At 45.0% G+C, this 18,703-nt stretch overlaps 1 protein-coding gene and 1 pseudogene across 1 annotated transcript; one reads left to right on the forward strand and one right to left on the reverse strand.

The window, feature by feature from the left end:
• The window catches only part of LOC136628742 (zinc finger protein 850-like), a 101,282-nt pseudogene that overhangs the window by 68,845 nt on the left and 13,734 nt on the right, over nt 1-18,703 (forward strand).
• Nucleotides 7,936-11,330, reverse strand: LOC136629191 (uncharacterized). The gene is made up of 2 exons (XM_066605359.1): nt 11,190-11,330; nt 7,936-9,178 (listed from the first exon to the last, which is right to left on the reverse strand). The coding sequence occupies exons 1-2, from the start codon at nt 11,276-11,278 to the stop codon at nt 8,023-8,025; spliced, it is 1,245 nt and encodes a 414-aa protein (XP_066461456.1). The 5' UTR covers nt 11,279-11,330; the 3' UTR covers nt 7,936-8,022.

Genomic DNA, 18,703 nt, shown 5'->3' on the forward strand with positions numbered 1-18,703 from the left:
TCTGGAAGTAGAGCAGTTGTCCGCAAAGACAAACATGCAGCAAGGAGGGGGAAAAAAGGCCACAAGCAGGTAAATGTTTTGGATTGTAAGCAACTGTCCACAAAACGCATAAAAACTGATAGATAATTTCTTTTTTTTCTACCCCACAGATCAAGGATCTCCAACGGCTACATCACCACAGGTTTCCGAAGATAACACACACTCGGCGGAGAGGCACGCTTGCATCTTTTCCCCTTGCAATAGTCCGTTGAATGTAAATGAACACGGCCCTTTTGTGTCATGTGGTGGTAAGTAATGCAACACTTAACACAACTCCTCTAGTCGTATGAAGTTAGCACAATGCTGCTCCTTACTTCACGCAACACTATCATGTTGTGGCACTAAAGAAAACGTTTTGCTTATAAAGATTTACAATATTTCTAGCCCTCTTGCATCGTATTGACCGGTCCCTTAAAGGGGTTGTCCCGCGCCGAAACGGGGTTTTTTTTTTTTCAACCCGCCCCCCGTTCGGCACGAGACAACCCCGATGCAGGGGTTAAAAAAGAACACCACACAGCGCTTACCTGAATCCCCGCGCTCCGGTGACCTCTTACTTACCTGCTGAAGATGGCCGCCGGGATCCTCTGTCTTCATGGACCGCAGGGCTTCTGTGCGGTCCATTGCCGATTCCAGCCTCCTGATTGGCTGGAATCGGCACGTGACGGGGCGGAGCTACACGGAGCCCCATTGAGAAAAGAAGAAGACCCGGACTGCGCAAGCGCGTCTAATTTGGCCATTAGACGCTGAAAATTAGACGGCTCCATGGAGACGGGGACGCTAGCAACGGAACAGGTAAGTGAAAAATTTCTGATAACTTCTGTATGGCTCATAATTAATGCACAATGTATATTACAAAGTGCATTAATATGGCCATACAGAAGTGTATAGACCCACTTGCTTTTGCGGGACAACCCCTTTAAGAAATAACGCAGTACCATAGGCAAGGCAACAAAATATATCAGTTATAACTCAGGCTTTCCGTGCGCATAACACACCGAGACACGTTACATTGTCTTTTGCTTACATGTTAAACACCGATCGAGTGTTTTGATGCATTACTGTAGCGCCGATATAGTAGATAAAGATCCATTTTGCCACTCATAAAGGCTAGATGACATTGCCTCAAGAACCTTCAAGGAGAATGACAAAGGGGAAATGGTTTTACACCAAAAAAAAAGCCAGTTAGCAAAATTTAACTAACTAATGAACGGCGATGCCAACGTTTGAAAACAAAGTGCCAAATTATTAGCTGCTGAACTCGTTACGGCAGGAAAAATAGTTTTGGAAATTTGCGCTTTGCTCGAATGGCGGAGCAGGCCAGGGACCCATTATGGCCAGCACACTTGCAGCACTGTTACACATCTTTGTCCAAAATTTCGGTTTGCTAGCTACATACCCCAGTTGAAGGAGCTTTCTAGTTTATGGGAGTGAAAACGTACAGAATGCTGCCATTATGAGCACAACGACAGAATAGAATATGTGGTGGCTGTATAGCTTTGTTGATTGAGCAGCATTATAGCAAGACAAAGAGCCTAGCGAAAACATTTTGCTGCACCCTACTTGCAACGGTAGTAACACAAAACAAAGGCAAACTTCTGCTTGTACCCAAAAATTGGGTGACCCAAGCTGCGAAATATATGCGACACTGCTGTATAACGCACAAATTGTGACGTACTGATTAGCACCAGTCGCTTTTCATACTAGTATTTGCCTAAATAATAGGAATGTATGAATCAAAATTTGCTTGGCTAACAAACATAATCTGCTTAATTATTCTAAGCACCTTTTTTTTTTAATAGTGCATATTTGTCTGGGAGGCCAGCATAACAGGGCAAAAATTAGCTTGGGCCATCGGTATAGTTGTAAAGGTTTATTATGGAGCCAGGACAAGGTTTACTAGGTCTGTAGCGTGTACATAAAACAGTTAATAATAGTTATGGAAATAAAGCATTGAAATGTTGCAAAGCAAAATCTTACCTTTTGTAATTTTAACGACTTACATAGTTGACTGCTGTGCGCGCTGCAGCAGTATGGACCCCTGTTTTTTTGAAAACTAATTTAATTTCAATGGTTTTTGTGGGAGCTTTTTTTCTACAATGAGTTATATTAGCCAGTCGCCGTGCTATGTTTCCATTTATCCTGCATTTTAACCACCTCTAACCAAAATGCAAACCGTGTCACACACCTACCTTTTTCTTGCCACGCTGTTTGTTGTGTTTTGGTGTGTGAACCCCTTTTGGTTTTTTTGGCGGTGCAACCACAAGTTTATATGTATGCGAATGCAGTGTACTAGGTAAACTCTCCTCTTGACCAATCTAGTACCATACTGTACTCGACATTAGGCATGCGACAGAGTATATTCTTTCAAAAATATATATCGGCAAACAACATTCGGTTACTTATAATCTTGTAGTGTCACGCAGTCCTCTGACAATGGGGAAAAAAAAGGTACGTCGGTGTGTAACTGAATACAATCACGCTTGAGGGTGCTTACTGCTAATTTCCAAGGTGTCTACACAGAGGAAAAGTAATGCATACAGTTTGACAGTTAAAACTAACGAATGGGAAATGTGCAGAGAAATACTAGACTTTTGAAAGCGTAGTGCCATGCAGAAAGCAGGAACCTAAGCACTTAACTGTCATAATGAAAATGATTTTGACAACGGGTGTAACGTAGGAGCACCCCAAGCATTGAACATATGACCGTAATAACTTTTGACAGTTGACAGCTACATTGGAGATCAGAAGATGTGTTGCGTTATTGATCTGTAACAAACAAAAAATGACACGACGATAAGGTATGCATAATGGCAACCATTTTTCAGCTACATTTTTCCCCAAAATAGGTTTAACTGACACACAATGTCAAACATTTTACTACAATGCACTCGACTCTTATCTGAAGACACAAAGCCATAAACATTTTCGATTTACTTTGTCAGCTGGACATTACTTTTAAGTATTTGTTCCCTCTTTTCACACGGTTTAGGTATTGGGCCATGCACGGAAATGTCAGATCATCTTCGGAACCTAATTGTAAAGTGTATTGGAATGGTACTAGCGCAACAGAATGTTCTTAAATCGCTTCTGGAAAGGCTGGCCGACCTTGAAGAATGGAGGCAAATCCACATTGGCACTAGACTGTAGTAGTTCAATTTGTGCCACAAACGTAATGTATAATGTAAAATGTATGCACTGCAAGTTCTGTTTACAATGGTTCATAGCAGTCATAGTTTTATTAATGTTGTTGTATTTTTGGCAATTTTCCCAAGAAACAGCATAGGCTCACAATGTGGCTCAAAATGATCATTCCCATTCTTGAAATTTAGACAGTTTAGTTTTTTGAATGCCTATGGATCACTGAAAATACGCCTTTCACCTTCATTTATATATTGGAATACATACACTTTACGGCCTTAGCCAGACGGGCGTTTTTCCACGTGTTTTGCGGATCGCATGACGGATGTGTATCCGCAAATCGCGTGGCTGTGGCCAAAAAAAAAAAAAAAGGAAAATTTGGTCCTAGGCACGTTTGCTTAGAAACGCGCGGGAGCTGCCCAGCGCATTGAAGGCAATGGAGCCGGCAATACAGGTGGCTCTATTGAAAGCAATGCGCTGCGGGCGAGCGCAGGATGAATTGTCGGGAAGGGCTTAAATAGATAAGCCCTTCCCTGCAATTCATCCCGAAAAGTGTGAAAAACACAAAAAATATATACTCACCATGTCCCGGCAGACAGAGTTCAGAGCGGCCGGGCTGCAGTGGGTGTGAAGGGGGTGCGATTTGGACTTGCCTCTGGTTGGCTCAGCGCTGAGCCAATCAGGGGCAAGCCTGACTAACACCCCCTTCACACCCACTGCTGGCCGGCCGCTCTGAACTCTGCCGGGACAAGGTGAGTACATAAATAGTTTTAATTTTTTTTTACACATTTCTGGATGACTTGCAGGGAAGGGCTTATCTATTTAAGCCCTTCCCAACAATTCATCCCGCGCACGCCGGCAGGCCCTTGCTTTCAATGCCGCGGCCTTTTTTGCCGGCTCCATTGAATTCAATGGGCACACATCGCTCTTCTCTGCCACAGCTGTTACAGCTGTGGCAGAGAAGAATGATTTGTCTTCTATATGTTCTCAATGTGGTTGGCGCTGCTGCCGCCGGCCCCATTGAGCACATATGGAGAAGAGAACAGGAATCGCGGTTCGCAGGTAGTTGCGAACTGCGATTTCTGTTCTGTAATATATCGGACGAGCGCATAAAAAACGCTCATGTGTCCGATACCATTGCAAAGAAATGGTTGTTAAAAATCGCCAGACACATGCGCAAATCGCGGGAAAAAAGCCCATCTGACTGAGGCCTAATAGCCATATGGAAGGAAAACGAGTCTGTGTTGTAAACTTTGGATATGAACCTCTGTTTTAGGAGTGTTGCCACACCACCGCTATGCAACTGTGTGGTGTTATTCAAATGTTTATGTGCATTGCCCAATTGTTTGGGTACTTTATAGGCGTAAATGTTTTACGTACATTTGTAGCAAAATGTTGAACGACATGTTTAGCTAGTGTAAATAAAAAACAATTTGCCTTAACTCCATGTCAGTGTTGTTGGTGCATATTCAATGCTTACTGTAGAGATGTCTGCCTTAAAATCTGTATTACAGACCAAACGGATGGTCATATAAGCAACAGCTGTACCTTTTAATAAACATGTGGCAAGCAGCATTGTACATTTACGTCTCCAGGTTTGTTTTTCCAGTCGTTAATACAACATTGAGTATCTTTTAGAAAGCTGTATTTGCGGTGTTGATGTTTTAATTCGTGGTCTTTGGATGTTTTTTTTAAATTTTTTTTTATTTTCGTTATTTTAATTTTTTGGGGCTTTTAAACACTAAACAAGTTCAATGAAACCACGTTACCTGGCCAAATGCGAGATACTTGCAGTGCTTTTAGAAAATGCAGGAGCCGTTACAACTTGGAAACCTTGGAAATATTTAGTTATTTTGTATGCATTCTGATATAGAAGAAGCCGATATTTTCTTTCTATTTCCTGTGCCGTTACTTTTCAGCTGTGTTACAGAAAGAGATACATAGCTCTGTGTAGTTACTAAACCTGAGCGCGCTGTCTGAGAAACAATAAATTGCTTGATTGTAATAATATTTGTGAGTATGCCTGTGGTAGTCCATGAAGACTTATTTGGCGACACGGCGCAGGGAACTGCAGTGAACAGCATTCAGGAAAGGAGGGGAGCACTTTCTCTCACACTCTTCCGGCCGCTCTCCCCAGTTCCCTGCAGCGACTCACCTGACAGCCGCAGCTGCCCCCAAATTTCCAGGAATGAACACTGGAATACACGGATAAAGCCCATTACGTTAGCGCACAGTGCTTTTGCGAGTATGCTGCTTCAGCCCAAGTACGTAACTCTTCAGAACGTATTAACGTCTACAGTGGAATTGCATTTCTTTCGCTCCTTATATGGGCTTAAATGGTATAGCGCAGTGTTAAAGGTTTTACAAGTGTTTGGCTAGTAGGTAAGTGAGTCAAAGTGTAACTTAACATTTCGGCGGATGCTAATTCACATGTCAGCAAATAGGGAATACAAGAATACGCTGCTTATTTCTCAGAAACATCCAACAGTTAAAAGTTATGTACAGCACTGTAATGCGCCAGCTACATGCATGCTATGCTAATCTGATGTCTCTAAGTTCAGAGGTACGCGCCAATACATCATTAACACCTATAACAAGCACTGGTACTTGCAATTCAGCAATGAAGTTGATATCGCATAATGTGGCTTAAAGGAAAGTTTCAGACAATACACACTGCGGGAAAAAGGTTTTTACTGTAGAAAATAAGAGTATGTCCAATCTTCAGACATTAACCCCTTCCCGCTGCAGGGCGTAAGTTTACGTCCTGGGAGCGGGGTACTTCCCGCAACAGGGCGTAAACTTACGTCCTGGAGATAGCGCGGGATCACATATGATCCAGCGCTATCCCGCAGCGGGAGCAGGCTGTCAGTCACAGCCGGCGTCTCGCTGCAACAGCGGGGGGGCATCAGAGATGCGCCCGCCACTGTTAACCCCTTCCCTGCCGCGATCTAAGTAGATCGCGGCAGGGGAAGAGTTCACAGCGGGAGCGCGGCTCCCTCTGTGTCTCCGGCCGGGACTCGCGATGTCATCGCGAGAGCCCGGCCTGTCACCATGGCAACAGGACGCCAGACACTGGCGTCCTGTATTGCCTATGCCTGAGATCGCTGTATGAGCGATAAGGCATGGCAGAGCAGTAGCTCTGCCATGCCTTATACCAGCGATCATCAGGGCAGTGGTTAAAGTCCCTCAGAGGGACTCAAATAGTGTGAAAAAAAGAAAGATTTAAAAAATGAATTAAAAAAAATGTAAAAAAAAAGAGTAAAAAAACCATTTTTTATGCTTTTTCTCAGATTAGCATAAAAAAAAGGTAAAAAAAAAAATAAAACCCCACATATTTGGTATTGTCGCGTCCGTAACGATGCGTACAATAAGTTGCACATGCTTTTGACTGTGCACCGAAAAAAACGCTAAAAAAAAAGCTAAAAAACTGAGGCAAAATGCTCATTTTTAGCATTTTGCCTCACTAAAAACGCAATAAAAGTGATCAAAAAAAATCGTATATACGCTAAAATGGTACCAATAAAATCTACAGCTCGTCTCGCAAAAAATAAGCCCTCATAGAGCTCTGTACATCAAAAAATAAAAAAAGTTACGTGACTTTGAATGCAGCAATTTAGAATAGAAAAAAGATTTCCAAAAAAAAGGGTTTTTATTGCAGAAAAGTGGGAAAACCTAAAAAAAATGTTAGAATTTTGGTATCGTTGTAACCGTACCGGTCTGCAGAAAAAATGGAAAGTCTCATTTATGCTGCATGATTAACGGTGTAAAAAAAAAATAAAAAAATCTATGGCAGAATTGATGCGGTTTCTCTCTCTGCTATCATTAAAAAAAAAAAAAAAATTTACAATATAGTCTATGTACCCAAAATTGGCATCGATAAAAACTACAGTTCGCCACGCAAAAAACAAGCCCTCATACGGCCGCGTCCACGGAAAAATAAAAAAGTTATGGCTTTTGAAAAATGGAGATGGAAAAATACCAAAAAAATCGCTTGGTCCTCAACGCCAAAATAGGCCATGTCATGAAGGGGTTAAAATAAAGATATACATGTAAGGAAAAAAGCAGAACTGAGAAGCCTTTGGCAAACATAAAAACTATTTTACATCTAAATTATTGAAATAATACACATTTCCGTCAGAAAAGAATACGGTAGCCAGAATTAAAGCAATAAGTAAATATTTACATTTTCATTAAAGGGGTTGTCCCGCGCCGAAACGGTTTTTTTTTTTTTTCACCCCCCCCCCCACCCCCCCCCCGTTCGGCGCAAGACAACCCCGATGCAGGGACTTAAGAAAAAAAAAATTAAACAGCGCTTACCCGAATCCCCGCGCTCCGGTGACTTCTATACTTACCGCTTGAAGATGGCCGCCGGGATCCTCTCACTCCGTGGACCGCAGCTCTTCTGTGCGGTCCATTGCCGATTCCAGCCTCCTGATTGGCTGAAATCGGCACGTGACGGGGCGGAGCTACACGGAGCCCCGTTGAGAAGATTAGAAGACCCGGACTGCGCAAGCGCGTCTAATTTGGCCATTTGACCATTTTAGACAGCGAAAATTAGACGGCAACCATGGAGACGAGGACGCCAGCAACGGAGCAGGTAAGTGAAAAACTTTTTATAACTTCTGTATGGCTCATAATTAATGCACAATGTACATTACAAAGTGCATTATTATGGCCATACAGAAGTGTATAGACCCACTTGCTGCCGCGGGACAACCCCTTTAATGTTTCCAACACAATCATCCAAAGTGCCAAAGGAGATTTATAAAGCCCAACAGTCTGTAGCTGTACAATTAATCTGAATCTGATAAATATTCAGTGTCCGACATATTTTGCAATTGAGCTTTATATTTTTTGGCTGAAGAATACGAGTCCTTTTCCCCCCCTGGAATAGTTGCGTTGTCTGCGGAAAAATTGATGGACATCTCGCGAACAACCTGGCTGTTCGGACAGCGCAGCTGACAATGGCACAATGCTTTGGGAAGGTAATGTGCCACCCGCTCCTGCAGTGGGCACTGGTTTTGGAGCATAAGTTTCTTTTGCGCGTAATTTTGGCTCATAAACGATGGGACCACTTGTGTCATTACCGGAGGAAGTAGTCTGCCATTCGCTCCGGCCATACCGAGCAGGTGGCTTTTTTGAAGCCTTTTTTCGGAGGCACTTAACTTTTTGCACCATGGCAATGTGGGGAACGGTCTCAGAAAGTTCTGGGGTTCTTTTGCCAGCATTGCTGATCGGCAATTGTGTATGTAATGCTGAGACTACAGACTGGTCATTGGTCCCAGGATTTGCAGGAGCATCCAATTGCTGGGGCAGTATTTCACTGTTTTCAGCTGCTGGTAAAACTGGGACATTGCTTAAGGGAACGTCACTTGTTGAGGCCACCGGCCTACCTGGTTCACTATGCTCCTGAAGCAGGTTGTCCAGGAATGGGGAAAAAAAATCAGATACAGGGTCCGGCCTTGTATCTTCATGAGAGACGGGTTGAGCAGGTGGTGGAATAGAAAACTCTGCCCTGTTTGGAAAGCGTCCGCGGCCGTGGAGACTCCACTGAGCCAGGAGCCAAAAACACTCCTCAGTAGGAGTACTGCCCAATGTTGAGTCAAATAGAGTCTCCACGGCCACTTTCATCTTGGGTACCATGTGTGGCGGCAGGGCGCGAAAACTGGGTACTAATGAAGCGCAATAGAGCTCTGCCCAATCCGCACCCTGCTGCCCACGCAGATACCCAAGCACCGCCTGGTCAACCCGAGAGCATGGTGACAAGCTCCTTGTTTGTTCCTGCAATGGTGGTGGGCTAGTGCCTTGTTCCCGAGTCTGGTGACGAGCTGGTCTTACATTGGGCTGTGCTTCATCTGTAAAATCACTGCCCATTTCCTCCGTTACGGACTGCCTGCTCTCTCTGGATCTTTGGCTGTTGGGCCGTACATTGCTAGGCTGTTGCCTCCTGGTTTCTGGTGCATCAGAGTCTTGGCTCCTTATTGGCAAACTTGATGTTGTTCTAAAGTTAAATGACAAAATTTGGTTAGAAAATCTGTCTAGAGCAAGGCATTAAAAAGGAAAGAAATGATCAACATCAAAGTTGTGTTATCATCTATGCAACCAACACCAAAAGCACGTACATATAAGACTACAGTTGTGGGGCTGAGCAATAGGCTGTCATTGCAGCAAAGGTGCACATTTTTTGGGTGGTAATCAGGATAAGCTATTCACATTTTGCATTATGTTATGGTGTTATGACTTAGTCATTACTTAGGCATTGTGTGTTTTAGTTTTTTGCCCCTAAGTGCAACAGTCCAAGCAAACAAGTGTCATACTTGTAAGTATGCGAGTAGCATTGTGCGCTTGGTGTCAAATGTGTAACAGTCCAGTCATAAAACATGACTGTGAACGCTTACACTCCTATATTTGCACCCCTAATAGGCAGTAATTCCACATTAAAGGTACACAAAATTATGCAAAGTACTAGAAGGGTTCAGCGTTCGGACATCAAACACAATTGCCATATTACTTGCACAAGTGGGATCAAAGTAACATTAACATTATGTGATGAGGGCCAATAAAGTAAAGTGCAAAGCAACTTAACTGCACATTGCTTCTGAAACACAACTGCAGAATGTCTACGGGTGCGTTCACACGAGCGCATAAACGGCGCGTTTTTGCACCCAATCTTATAAACGTGACCATCTGAGGCGTTGGTTTCCAATGTATTCGTTCGTATGGGCGATTTTACGGTGCGTAAAAACGGCAACCCAAAAAAAAACGGAACATATGCGACCGAAATACGCGCCAACGCATATTCGATCGCCGAAAAGATAGTTTGCAAAGTAGGAACAAACGAAAATACGCTTTCTAGCTCTGGTCGTGATCGGCGAAAAACGTTCTTTCCGGCGATTATACGCTGCGCACGTGCGAACGTAAATACGCCTACGCTCGTGTAAACGCACCCTAAAAATGCACCTGCAATGTGAAATGTTGAAAGTGGGCTCCGACACTTCAAGATGATAGAGTTGTGGTAATAATTTACGCACGCATTAGTGCAGAAGGCAAAACACTACTGTACAAATGCAATCATACTATTGTTGTCGATCACAGCATGCCACGTGTAGTTTAAATGTTTTACAAGAAAGATTGCTACGTGAGGTTGAAAAAGCACACCTGGTCAGTTAAAGTTTTACCTGTAGTTCCCTAGATTAATTTGGCAAAGTGTGTAGTAAGTTGGCGAAAGTGATTATTGACTGCATGTTTTGATAGAAAGTAAAGTAATAGTTAGGGGGAAAAAAAACAAACAAACCAGAATTAAATCAGGCAAACACAAAGGGGATAAAACAGACAAAGTTGTACAAGGCTTTTCCCCAAATCCACAAAAAATGTACTGTGGCTTTGCAGAATGTAAAATAAAAAACATGTACTAAAACAGATAAGGTGGACACATTGACTATTTGCCGTGTTACACAACACAATTATACTTGCTGCACTCTGGACGCTGTTTGGTAAATGTAAGCAGAGCATATGCCACCACTTCAGTTACTCCACACCATTCCATTATGTGTAGCTGGAAGCATGCCCTTTTTTTTTTTTTTTTTTAAATTGTAAAATGTTCCGGCCCAAAAAAATAATATCCCATTGAATTCTGGTGATTATAATTGATAACACTGCGCTATGTGCCTTCACAATTGACCCACGGTAGTTATACATTTTGGGATTGCAGGTATGAACGTGTGCAACAAGCAGCAAAGATTGATAACGCATAAACGTTTATAAAAGTTATACAACCATGTAATTGCATCTTGCAATGAAGTGTGCAAAAACCTTTTTAAAATACAGGCATGTGCTAACCTTTACGGTTTCGTCATAGTTGTGCAAAACATAAACGGACACAATCTTGGTCTTATGCAAATTGCAGCTTTGTGTCTGTGTTTTTACAATTGGGAACTGTGGGGCTGCAAGCAATACAACATAATGCTGATATACAAATCCAAAAGGCCATGCAATATGTACAGACAACTTACGGGCCAACATCCAATAACACGTCCAAGAAGCCCAGAAGGTGGCTATACTTGTAAGGCTTTTTGCCTCTATGAGTTGTAGTATGCGCCATGCGTGCTTCTTGCCGATACTGGTCTCGCGCTGACTTCCATCGGCGCTGCACACCGGCAACTGCATTTAAAAAGATAACAATACTTTTCAACCAAGGCTGTACATTGAACTATACATCTACATACAGCAAAGAAGCAGGACTACTATGTAAAGCAAGTGTTAACGGTGCAAACGGTAGCATTCATGAAAGAATCGCATACACCATTTTCAACGAACATTTTGCGTTTCAAAGTGTGTATATAAGGCAAAAAAAAAGGTGCGCATTAGTTGCGACAATTCATTATCATTACATTTAAAACACACGCAACGGCTAATGACAAATTAGCGCAGCCAAACGAGGAAATCGAGAACATTCGTTTTTCGGTCAATTCCATAAAGTCTTGTTTAGTTTGCACCGCAGCATCTACACAGGCTATGCGCACAAAGCATTTAAAAAAACAATATATTTTCGGACTTGCCAAACTTCGCACGCAGCTCCTGGTTTGCAGCCCTCCATTCCAGGTCGTGGGAGATTTGGGCAACTTCTCGCCACAACGTTTCTTTTTTCGCTGTATTGCGATAATGTCTGTGCCTGATGTCCCACAGAGGTGGACGTGCCTCGACGGCGGGGATTAATTTGTTCATAATGCGTTTTAGGCGACAGGCACTGAAATCGTTCTGAAGCCCAATGTACACTGGCCCTGTCACTTTTTTATTTGCTACCATCGCCCAACGACAGGTGTCTGTATAATTAAGTAGTTAACACTTTCGCCGCTACTTCGGCTACGCATCGACAATTCTCACCTGCTGCAAGGACTACACAATTGTAATCAGTATAATTGCAATACACTGTGTGTTTTCTGAAAGTATTACGCTAATACGTCGCCAACTCCGTTTTCGTACACCATTATCGTATTTACGTCGCGTATCTACGTATTTTTTCTACATCGACGACTTTACGCGACGTACATTCACTCGTGTGCACTACTTAACTAGATGATGCCTATAACTAAGGGAACGTATACACGATGTGACGGTTTTCAGCGCCGTATACACGCTCGTCTACCCGCGCCCTTAGGGTGCGTTCACACGAACGTATATCGGCTCGGTTTTCACGCCGAGCCGATATACGTCGTCCTCATGTGCAGGGAGGATGGAAGAGCCAGGAGCAGGAACTGTGCTCCCGCCCCCTCTCTGCCTCCTCTCGACCCCTCTGCACCATTTGCAATGGGGAGAGGCGGGACGGGGGCGGGGCTAATTACCGGAACTTAGCCCCGCCCCCGTTTCGCCTCCTCTCATTGAAAATAGTGCAGAGGGGCGGAGAGGAGGCAGAGAGGGGGCGGGAGCTCAGTTCCTGCTCCTGGCTCTTCCATCCTCCGCCCCCCCTGCAGATGAGGACGACGTATATCGGCTCGGTGTGAAAACTGAGCCGATATACGTTCGTGTGAACACACCCTGAGGCTTACCATTGGTGGAGACATAGACCTCATCATAGACAATTAAATCCCTGTGTGTGTAGCAGAGTCCCGTCACTGGGAGGAGCCTGTGTCAAACTTAATCTGTATCTCATATCTGCCCACGGGACATCCCTGCAGCGTCTACGTCATCTACAGCGCGGCATCGCGTCGTGCGCTAAAAGAGCCTCACTGAATGACGGTCATGTGACTGGCTGCACGGCGTGGTCATGTGACTATCATTATATTCAGAGAAGGAGCAGCGGTGTGCAGAATCCTTATAGTAAGTATATATGTCTGTATACTACAGCTCCTGCTGGGGCCTTCCCACTGCACCCAGTCCCTGCAGAGCATTGCATCCCAGTCACATGAGCCCATGCAGAGTTCTGCATGTTAGCGCGCACAGAGACCCAGTACTGCAGAACATCGCATCCCTAGAAGAAGGCGGCATTCCGAGTCCCTGTAGAACATTGCATCCCTAGAAGAAGGCGGCATTCAGAGTCCCTGCAGAACATCGCATCCCTAGAAGAAGGCTGCATTCAGAGTCCCTGCAGAACATCGCATCCCTAGAAGAAGGCGGCATTCAGAGTCCCTGCAGAACATCGCATCCCTAGAAGAAGGCGGCATTCAGAGTCCCTGCAGAACATTGCATCCCTAGAAGAAGGCAGCATTCAGAGTCCCTGCAGAACATTGCATCCCTAGAAGAAGGCAGCATTCAGAGTCCCTGCAGAACATTGCATCCCTAGAAGGTGGCATTCAGAGTCCCTGCAGAACATTGCATCCCTAGAAGAAGGCTGCATTCAGAGTCCCTGCAGAACATTGCATCCCTAGAAGAAGGTGGCATTCAGAGTCCCTGCAGAACATTGCATCCCTAGAAGGCGGCATTCAGAGTCCCTGCAGAACATTGCATCCCTAGAAGGCGGCATTCAGAGTCCCTGCAGAACATCGCATCCCTAGAAGAAGGCGGCATTCAGAGTCCCTGCAGAACATTGCATCCCTAGAAGAAGGCGGCATTCAGAGTCCCTGCAGAACATTGCATCCCTAGAAGAAGGCAGCATTCAGAGTCCCTGCAGAACATTGCATCCCTACAAGAAGGCGGCATTCAGAGTCCCTGCAGAACATTGCATCCCTAGAAGGCGGCTGCATTCAGAGTCCCTGCAGAACATTGCATCCCTAGAAGGCGGCTGAATTCAGAGTCCCTGCAGAACATTGCATCCCTAGAAGGCGGCTGCATTCAGAGTCCCTGCAGAACATTGCATCCCTAGAAGGCGGCTGCATTCAGAGTCCCTGCAGAACATTGCATCCCTAGAAGAAGGCGGCATTCAGAGTCCCTGCAGAACATTGCATCCCTAGAAGAAGGCGGCATTCAGAGTCCCTGCAGAACATTGCATCCCTAGAAGAAGGCGGCATTCAGAGTCCCTGCAGAACATCTCATCCCTACAAGAAGGCGGCATTCAGAGTCCCTGCAGAACATCGCAGCTGTGGCTCATCTCCAGCTGATGTTCTTACAATAAACAGTGTAGATGTCTGCACCAACACCCGGGCGGACGTCAGCCTCTATCCGCTAGCATCAAATCACTTCATCCCATCCAGCAGTGACGACAACCAGGAAAGTGAAGTCCTGCATACGCTGATCACCCCCTGGTCATGTGATTCCCAGGCCCCTCCCACACACGTGACTGATCACATGACAGTGACATCATCACAGGTCCTGGAAGCTGCTGCCAGCTCTGTCAGGTGGAGGTATGTGTCCCCCCTCATGTTATAGAAGCATTAACCCCTTCAGGATTAGGGAAGTTTGGGTCTAAAATCATACCTCTACCTTTATTTAACATTTTTCCTCCCATTCACTGGGTTTAGATAACGTGTTCATTTCCTGATCTCGGTGATCCCTACTGAAGCAATACCGTAAACAGCGTGCGGGCGCCAAGTATCCTTTATTAAAGGGACTGTACCACAATTACAAGTTATCCCCCATCACTGCTGAGCCCCTCGCCGATCTCCAGAACATGACCCCCATCTCCTGCTCTACCGCCACTACGGGGGTCACTGCAGTATGAAGGGTGCGCTGGTGGCCGAGCCCATGAAGTTGGCGCTCCATTCATTTCAATGGAAAAACCCGAGTAAGTCCGGCCAGGTATCTCTGCAGTCCCACTAACAGTGAGGGGGCATCCGTGCGCCCCCACAACCAGCGCCTCATTCAGTCTCCTCACTGCGCAAGAGCAATAACCCCACAGTGAGGGGGACACCGGAGTCCTATTTTTGAGATGGGGGTCTCAGCAAGCTATCCCCTATCCTGTGTGTGGTGGGCATGCTAGGGCATGTCAGGGGTGTTGTCTGTGTGGTAATGCCAGCGGTGACTGCACGATTTGCTCCTCATACACGATGGCAGCAAGTTTGTGATGCCAGCCTGTATACAAGCCGAAATAATAAGATAAAATAAATCAGGGACTGTAGACCTTTCCCCCGGAGGGCGGTGTGGTACTTCAGTGCAGCTGTTATGGTGGTGAGAAGGGAACTCCAGGAGTGAGGATGAATGGGAAAACATATAAACGATTTATTTGAGAGATCTTCAATAAATAATTTCATACATTGGACATTTCTTAAAGGGGTTTTCCAGGGAAATACAATTGATGACCTATCATCAGGATTGGTCATCAATAGTTGATTGGACAGGGTCCGTTGCTCTGGACCCTGACTGATCAGTTGAGCGGGCATACGCTGTCAGTACTGCAATAACACAGTGGTTGGCGTGGAAGCCTCCGCACTGACCTCTGTGTAGGGGCCGGCGCTTGTAACTGCCCATTGAAATCCATGGGAGCCATGCCTGCAGTTACAAGCGCTGGCCATTATAAGGTCAGCGCAGTGGCTTCCGCACTGACCTCTGTGTATTTAGAGCAGAAGTCTCCACGCCGACCTCCCATGTAGTGGCCGGTGCTTGTAACTGCAGGCACGGTTCCCATTGATTTCAATGAGACCTGTGCCTGCAATTATAAGGGACGGTCACTACATGGAGGTCAGCACAGAGGCCTCCGCTCCGGCTTCCGTGTTATTGCAGCGCTGACAGCTTGTGCTCGCTCACCTGAACAGTTGGGGTCTCCAGCAACGGACCCTGGCCAATCAACTATTGATGACTTATCCTGAGGATAGGTCATCATCAATAGTATTTCCCTTGAAAACCCCTTTAAGGCGTACAGGCAAAACATCTGTGATTCCCATCATGAGCTTGATATTTCAGGTAAGTACAAGAACCACTTCTGTATGCAGTAATCTGTAAAACAAGTATAGGAAAGTACAGGCTGCTGTAGGCCGCTTTACTTATGAGTTACAGGAACCGCATCTGTATGCTGCTTTACCTTTCTGCTTCTCTCCATCTCCTTTACTTGGTATAGATCTGCTTTCTCCTTATACCTCTTTCTTCTTCTATCCTGGACTGTCAATCCCTATATTACTAAATGAACTATTTTTCCTTTTTCTGTCCCTCCTTGATATAACGCTCTTCTGTACTCACACCTCTTCCTTCTCACCACACTGTCTCTCTCTCTCCTGCTCTGGTCTTTGCTTCTTCTCTCTTCAACAGATAAACTCCAACTCCTAGCTCTCCCTCCTCTGCTATGAGAGGATTCTTTCAGCCAACCCGTTTGGACAGTTAATCCTCCAATCACATCTTGCCTCCCTCCTGAGTGCTCTGTCAGCCAATCCATACTCGGCTGCTGGGAGATAGAACGTCCATTAGGAGTGGAACAAAGGGCAGCCAATTAGCAATACAGTTGGTTGTTGGGCAGATTATCCAGTTGGTACCAGACATGAAATCACCGTATTAAAGAGAAAAGTAACCATATTTACTTTTGTAGTGCCCAGCCCTGGGCCACTACACTGTGGATAGGGAATAGCTTGCGACACAGAGACACTATTTTATGATTTTTTTGATTTTCATTATTTTGTCCTCACTTTCCACGAACCATAACCTTATTTTTTCATCACACGGCTGTGTAAGGGCTTGGGTTTTCTTTAGATGGTAACATGTACTGAAAAACTTTAAACGGGTTGTACCAAGGCTGTAAGTTATTCCCCATGCACAGGATATCATAGGACAGGCGGGTATTCCCTTGGTACAATGCCTCTAAAGGGAATTTTTCATCCGGAAGATTGTTTCCAAACTGCAGGGATCATGTATAGAGCAGGAGGAGCCGAGCAGATGAATATATAGATTTATGGGGAAAGATTTAGTATAACTTGTTTTTATTAATTCTGAATCAGAGGTCCAGTAGGCGGTCCTATCAGTGATTGATGGCTCTCTGTATTTACAAAACCAGCTGTCAATCACTGATGGGACCGCCTACTGGACCTCAATCAGTGATACAGAACCAGCTGTCAATCACTGACGGGACCGCCTACTGGACCTCTATCAGTGATTGACAGCTCTCTGTATTTACAGAACCAGCTGTCAATCACTGACGGGACCGCCTACTGGACCTCTATCAGTGATTGACAGCTCTATGTATTTACAGAACCAGCTGTCAATCACTGACGGGACCGCCTACTGGACCTCTATCAGTGATTGACAGCTCTCTGTATTTAAAGAACCAGCTGTCAATCACTGATGGGACCGCCTACTGGACCTCTATCAGTGATTGACAGCTCTCTGTATTTACAGAACCAGCTGTCAATCACTGACGGGACCGCCTACTGGACCTCTATCAGTGATTGACAGCTCTCTGTACTTAAAGAACCAGCTGTCAATCACTGACGGGACCGCCTACTGGACCTCTATTAGTGATTGACAGCTCTCTGTAATTACAGAACCAGCTGTCAATCACTGATGGGACCGCCTACTGGACCTCTTAGTCCAGAATGAGCAGGGATGTAAATTAATTAAAACCGGTTATACCGAATCTTTCCCAATAAAACAATATAGCCGTCCGCTCGGCTCCTCCTGCATTATAGCATGTTGCCCACAGAATGGACAGGATTTTCAATGTCACAAGTTCCCTTTTAAAGATTTTTGTTTGCTTTTCATTGGTGCTGTAATGGGATACGTACAAGCTTGTAATGACTTTTTTGTTCCATTTTTGGGGGAGGCATCAGCGCCGGCCCCATTGAAAACAATGGGAGAACATCGTGATCCTCTGCTTCGGCTGTGACAGTCGCGGACGATGCTTCCTTCAGCCCCACAGTGGTGCGAGGCCGTTTCCATGCGGAAACACCTCGCATGCATGGGTTTCTCAGGCCATGAATCACTAGGGGAATGACAGAAGGGACTTGCCTCCTCATGACAATCACTCTTCATGCTCCTCTATCTCTGCCATCCCTGCAAAGTAACTGTATGCCACAGTACAGGAAGTCAGTCCAAACCATATTATATAGGTATGTTGTGATACTGAAAGTGGTTAAGCTCCACTATATGATCTTTCTGACCCCCACACTGATCATCCCAGACAGACCCATCCTTTTTACTTGCCACTTAATCAGCCTCAACTTCCCAGCAACGCATCCCCCTCCCCTCCACAGGTGAGACCCTTATCACCTATCTGGACCGTAGACAATACTCCCCCAATCAAACAGTTTTGACAACAGCATTTAAATGCAGGGATCATTGTGCAGGGTTTGCGAATGATCCCCCCGCAATGTTTCATAGACCGCCTGTCAGAATTCGGTGCAATGCAATACTATGGTACTGCACTATACTGTATGAGCCATCAAACAATCACAAGTTCAAGTCCCCTGTGGAGCCTAAAAAAATAAGAGTGCACAATAAAAAAAAAAGTTTAATTATTAGAACTAATAAGTAGAGATGAGCGAACGTACTCATCCGAGCTTGATACTCGTTCGAGTATTAGCGTGTTTGAGATGCTCGTTACTCGTGACGAGTACCACGCGATGTTCGAGTTACTTTCACTTTCATCTCTGAGACGTTAGCGCGCTTTTCTGGCCAATAGAAAGACAGGGAAGGCATTACAACTTCCCCCTGCGACGTTCAAGCCCTATACCAC

Source organism: Eleutherodactylus coqui, chromosome 5 (genome assembly GCF_035609145.1).
Source record: "Eleutherodactylus coqui strain aEleCoq1 chromosome 5, aEleCoq1.hap1, whole genome shotgun sequence".
Lineage (NCBI taxonomy): Eukaryota > Metazoa > Chordata > Amphibia > Anura > Eleutherodactylidae > Eleutherodactylus > Eleutherodactylus coqui.

Excerpts from the sequence above, each read along its gene's own strand:
- LOC136629191 (XM_066605359.1), bottom strand. The coding sequence starts at position 11,278 with ATGGCGCATACTACAACTCATAGAGGCAAAAAGCCTTACAAGTATAGC. Across the intron at positions 9,179-11,189 it reads GTGTTATTGGATGTTGGCCC|AACAACATCAAGTTTGCCAA; the intron begins GTAAGTTGTCTG and ends ATTTAACTTTAG.